The following is a 4,715-nucleotide window of genomic DNA, read 5'->3' as shown; positions in this document are numbered from 1 at the left end:
AGAGTCACACTACACGGAAACAGACCCTTCGGTTCAACTCATCCATGCCGACCAGATGTCTCAATCTGGCCCAGACCCAAGATCCACATTTAGCCCATATCCCTCTAAATCTGAACCCTTCATCCAGATACCTATTAAAATGTGTAATTTTACCCAATTCCACCACTTCCTCTGACAGTTCATTCCATACAAGCATCACCCTCTGCATGAAAATATTTCCCCTTAGGTCCTTTGTAAATATTTCCCCCTCTCACCTTAAACCTATGCCCTCTAGTTTTGGACCTCCCTCCCCTCCCCGAGAAAAGAAGACCTTGGCTATTCAGTCTCTCCATTTCCCTCATGATTTTATAAATCAGTATAAGGTCACCCCTCAGGCTCTGATGCTCCAGGGTTAAAAAAAGGCCCCAACCTCTCCCTATAACTCAAAACCTCCAGTCCCAGCAACATCCCTGTAAATCTTGTCTGCAGCCTCTCAGGTTTAACAGGGTCCTTCCAAATGAATGGCGACCAGACTTCTATGCTGTGTTCTAAAAGTGGTCTCACCAATGTCCTGTACAGCCACGACATGACGTCCCAACTCGTTTACTCAATGCTGTGACCCACGAAAGCAAGCATTTTCTTCACCACCCTGTCTACCCACAACTCCACTTTCAAGGATTAACTCCTGCACTCCTGGAGCTATTCATTCAGCAACACTCCCCAGGGTTCTACCATTCACTGTATCAGTCTGCCCTGCTTAGTCTTCTCCAATTTTGTTCCATTTGCCCACACAGGCATGTCTTGTTGACTTTGTTCTGAGCAGTGTAGATGCTTTCTCTCTTTCACACTTCCATTAACACCCATATGATACCTCAATCTCACTTTCACCATCATTAGCAATCTATCCCTTTGGTTCTGGGTACTTCTCACCATATGTTCCCCTCGGTCTTACTCCCCCCTCTGTCTATGCCATAAAAACGAGCATTTTCAAGCCCCTTTCAGTTCTGAACGAGAGTGAAATCAGACACGAGACATTAACCAATTCTCTCTCAACACACATTACCTGATCTGACGACTTGCCCCAGCCTCCACAAGGATAGAAATGTCAGCACCTATTTCTCCAAATGTCATGTTTGATTTGCTCATGACACATTCCTTGGATTTGGAGTGTTCTGATATAGTATTTAATCAGGATCCATCAAAATCAACATCCAGTCTTGTCTGAGAGGAGAACCAACTCACCTGACCGAACAAGCTGCACAACTCTTCTGTCGGATCTGTAGATGCGACATCCTCTCTCTCTCGTTAACATAATAGGATTAGAGAGGCTTGGAGTACCATTCTCTCTAAACACGATTCCTAATCCACTGTTATTCCAGACTGAAATGCGTGACATCAAAACCTAAATAGTCACAGCTCCTCAGCTTGATCTCCCACAAACAATAGAATGTTTTCAGCACAGAAGGAACATGCTCTAATGGAATGATGTCTGTTCTTAAATTCCATTTTAAGGTTATTATTGCATTAATCTGTTATAAATGGTGTCTGATTCAGAGAGGCATCCTTTTTGTGGAACCCTACGGAGTTTTCTGATCACAGAATCATACAGTACAGAAAAGGCCATTTGGCCCATCAAGTGTGTATCACCAATATGTTATAAGTTACTCTAGATTCATAGAGCTGCACAGCATGGAATCAGACCCTTTGGTATCCATAACTAGAAGGCATAGGTTTAAGGTAGATGGGGAAGGGGATCTAAGGGACAACCTTTTCACACAGAAGGTGATGCATGTATGGAATGAGCTACCAGAGGGAGTGGTGGGATTGGTACAATTACAACATTTCAAAGTCATCTGGATGGATAGATGAATCGAGAAAGATATGGGTCAAATGCTGGCAAATGGGATGAGATTAATTTCAGATATCTGGTCAGCATGGCCAAGTTGGATGGAAAGGTCAGGTTCTGTGTTGTCCAGCGCTACGGTGGGGACATAACCCGTGTCCACATCCCCCCCTCCTCCCCTCTACCCTGCCACCTGTTGTGTGGCTCAGAGCCCAGGAACATCGTTGGGTCAACCAGACCCTGACAATTTCCACATAGCTCCATGCATTTCTCACAAACGCCACTTGGATTGTCAGCCACTGTCAGAAACTTTAGTTTTCCTTTTTGTCCAACCTTCAGCACTGGGCGAGCATTCTCTGTTTCCGTTGTGGGATCGTGTTCAAATAGCGATCAAAATCAGCAACTGGCGAAAATAGCCTCTTTATTCAGCAACCGCAAGTTGCACAAGTTTGAGGTGGAGATGGAATCCCAAAATACCGTCCTTACAGCAGCCTCTTCACACACAGTTCTTACAGAGTTTAACACTCCGTCACTATGGTGTCCCATTGTTTTATCCATTGTACACAAACGCTGGCTGCTACTCCTGATAGGTTTGAGATTGTCTGTGTGGTCTGCTTGCAGAATTAACAGGTGTTAGTTCTTTCATCTTTTAAGTCAGCAAATGTTAGTAAAATTACTCGGCCTGGATGCTCTAAATAATTTAGACATTGTACCTGCACTGAATAAAATAATAAGGATATTAAACTCTTTATCATTGCTGGATTGTGAGATTTGTTTAGCATTTGCCAGCGTGAGTTTCGTTCATTCCTGCAATTTCATAGAAGCACAGTCTCGATAGTCAGCTTCTTAAAGGGGACAGTGGCTGCGAGTCAGGGAAACGGTTTGATGTATTTATGTATTGATGTATTTATTCAGGTCCCGATAGACAGTTGGCAAGGGTTGATTAATATTGTATTCTTTCATGGAGATAAGATGGCAGGGTGGTATTGTTCTGAAAACATTACTATGTTGACAGTTATTCAGAGGTAGCTTTTGATGCAGAAATAGGCCTAAACACTGCTTGTAGCTGGAGCTGGTAAGGGATGAAGGTGTGAAAACGCAGGAATGAGTCAAAAGAGGTGTTTTAACTTATTCTATTTTGTAATAGTAAAATATACTACAAACCTGTGATTTTATGAATGAACGAATGAAGCTATGTTATAGGAAAGAGATATGAGTGAATGAAATGGGAATGCAGTATTATTAGATATAGGGCTCCTGTGAGCAGCTTAGAAAAGACTTATGAATGACTAAATAGAAAGCATTTGAGAGTGGGTTAGTAAAGAGACCTATAACACAATATGTCACACCATATTATCATCCTGGCATCCTGGTGGGGTCGGAGAAACCGGAGCCAGATTTCTTCGGAGTCAAACATGACAGATACACACCTCCTGACTTCAGTACATGCTCCAAATCAGTAAGTGTGTCTTAATAGGTGTTCAACTAACCAGGGAATATATGCCCTCTTGAATATCAAGGGAAAAAGTGAGGACTGCAGATGCTGGAGATCAGAGCTGAAAATGTGTTGCTGGAAAAGTGCAGCAGGTCAGGCAACATCCAAGGAGGAGATTCGACATTTCGGGCATGAGCCCTTATTCAGCTCTTGAATATTGAGACAAGTAACACCCACAAAGCATCCAAATGTTCACTACTCAGTGTGACTGGATTGATGTCTGAGCAAGTGGCATGACTGACTGAATCCCTTCCCGCACTCGGGGCAGGTGAACGGTCTCTCCCCAGTGTGGATAGGCTGGTGTCTCCGCAGGGAAGACCAATCAATGAACCCCTTCCCACACACTGAGCAGTGGAACGGCCTCTCCCCAGTGTGGACCCGTTGGTGACTCTGCAGAGAAGACGAATCAATGAAGCCCTCCCCACACACGGAGCAGGTGAATGGTCTCTCCCTGGTGTGGACCCACTGGTGTCGCCGCAGGGTGGATGAATCGCTGAAGTGCTTATCGCACACAGAGCAGGTGAACGGCCTCTCCCCGCTGTGGACCCGCTGGTGGTTCATCAAGGCAGAGGACCGTGTGAATACCTGCCTGCACACAGAGCAGGAGAAAGGCCTCTCCCCGGTGTGGACTCGCTGGTGGGTCAGCAAGGCAGAGGACTGGGTGAACGCTTTCCCACACATGGAGCAGGTGAACGGTCTCTCCCCTGTGTGAATCCGCCGGTGGGTCACCAGGGTGGATAACTGAACGAACGCCTTCCCACAGACAGAGCAGGTGTACGGCCTCTCCCCAGTGTGGACCCGCTGGTGACTCTGGAGGTTGGAAGACTGGTTGAACGCCTTCCCACACACACAGCAGGTGAAAGGTTTCTCCCTAGAGTGGACCTGCTGGTGACTATGGAGGGTGGATAACTGAATGAACGCTTTCCCGCACACATTGCATGTGAAAGGCCTCTCCCCCGTATGGACCCGCTGGTGGGTCACTAGGGCGGATGAATGGGTAAACCCCTTCCCACACACGGAGCAAGTGAACGGCCTCTCCCCAGTGTGACGGCGGCGATAGCTTTCAAGCAAGCATGGGAATTTGAATTCCTTCCCGCAGTCCCCACATTTCCATGGTTTCTCCATCACGTGGGAATCCCCACCGCCTTCTAGTGTTGACGATCAGTTGAAGGACCACTCACAAATGGAAGGTGTTCTATATCTTGCTGCTGCGAACGGGGTGTTGCTATTTCAGACTTTGTACCCGCTTAAAGCTCTTCCCACAGTCAGTTCACTGGTACACGTTCACTGAAGTCTGTGTACTTCAGTCTCACTGAAGTTTGAAACATTTCAAAGCAGACAGGACAGAAGAGAAATAAAATTTCCAGTGAGATTCAAAAGACTGATAACATTCCTGTA

At 46.0% G+C, this 4,715-nt stretch overlaps 1 protein-coding gene across 1 annotated transcript; it reads right to left on the bottom strand.

The window, feature by feature from the left end:
• Positions 1-3,512: 3,512 nt before the first annotated feature.
• Positions 3,513-4,442, bottom strand: LOC140461040 (uncharacterized). The gene has a single exon (XM_072555825.1). The coding sequence runs from the start codon at positions 4,440-4,442 to the stop codon at positions 3,513-3,515; it is 930 nt and encodes a 309-aa protein (XP_072411926.1).
• Positions 4,443-4,715: the final 273 nt, after the last annotated feature.

The sequence above is a fragment of the Chiloscyllium punctatum genome, chromosome 36, assembly GCF_047496795.1.
Source record: "Chiloscyllium punctatum isolate Juve2018m chromosome 36, sChiPun1.3, whole genome shotgun sequence".
NCBI classification, from domain to species: Eukaryota; Metazoa; Chordata; class Chondrichthyes; order Orectolobiformes; family Hemiscylliidae; genus Chiloscyllium; species Chiloscyllium punctatum.
This window is presented reverse-complemented; position numbering and strand designations above follow the sequence as displayed.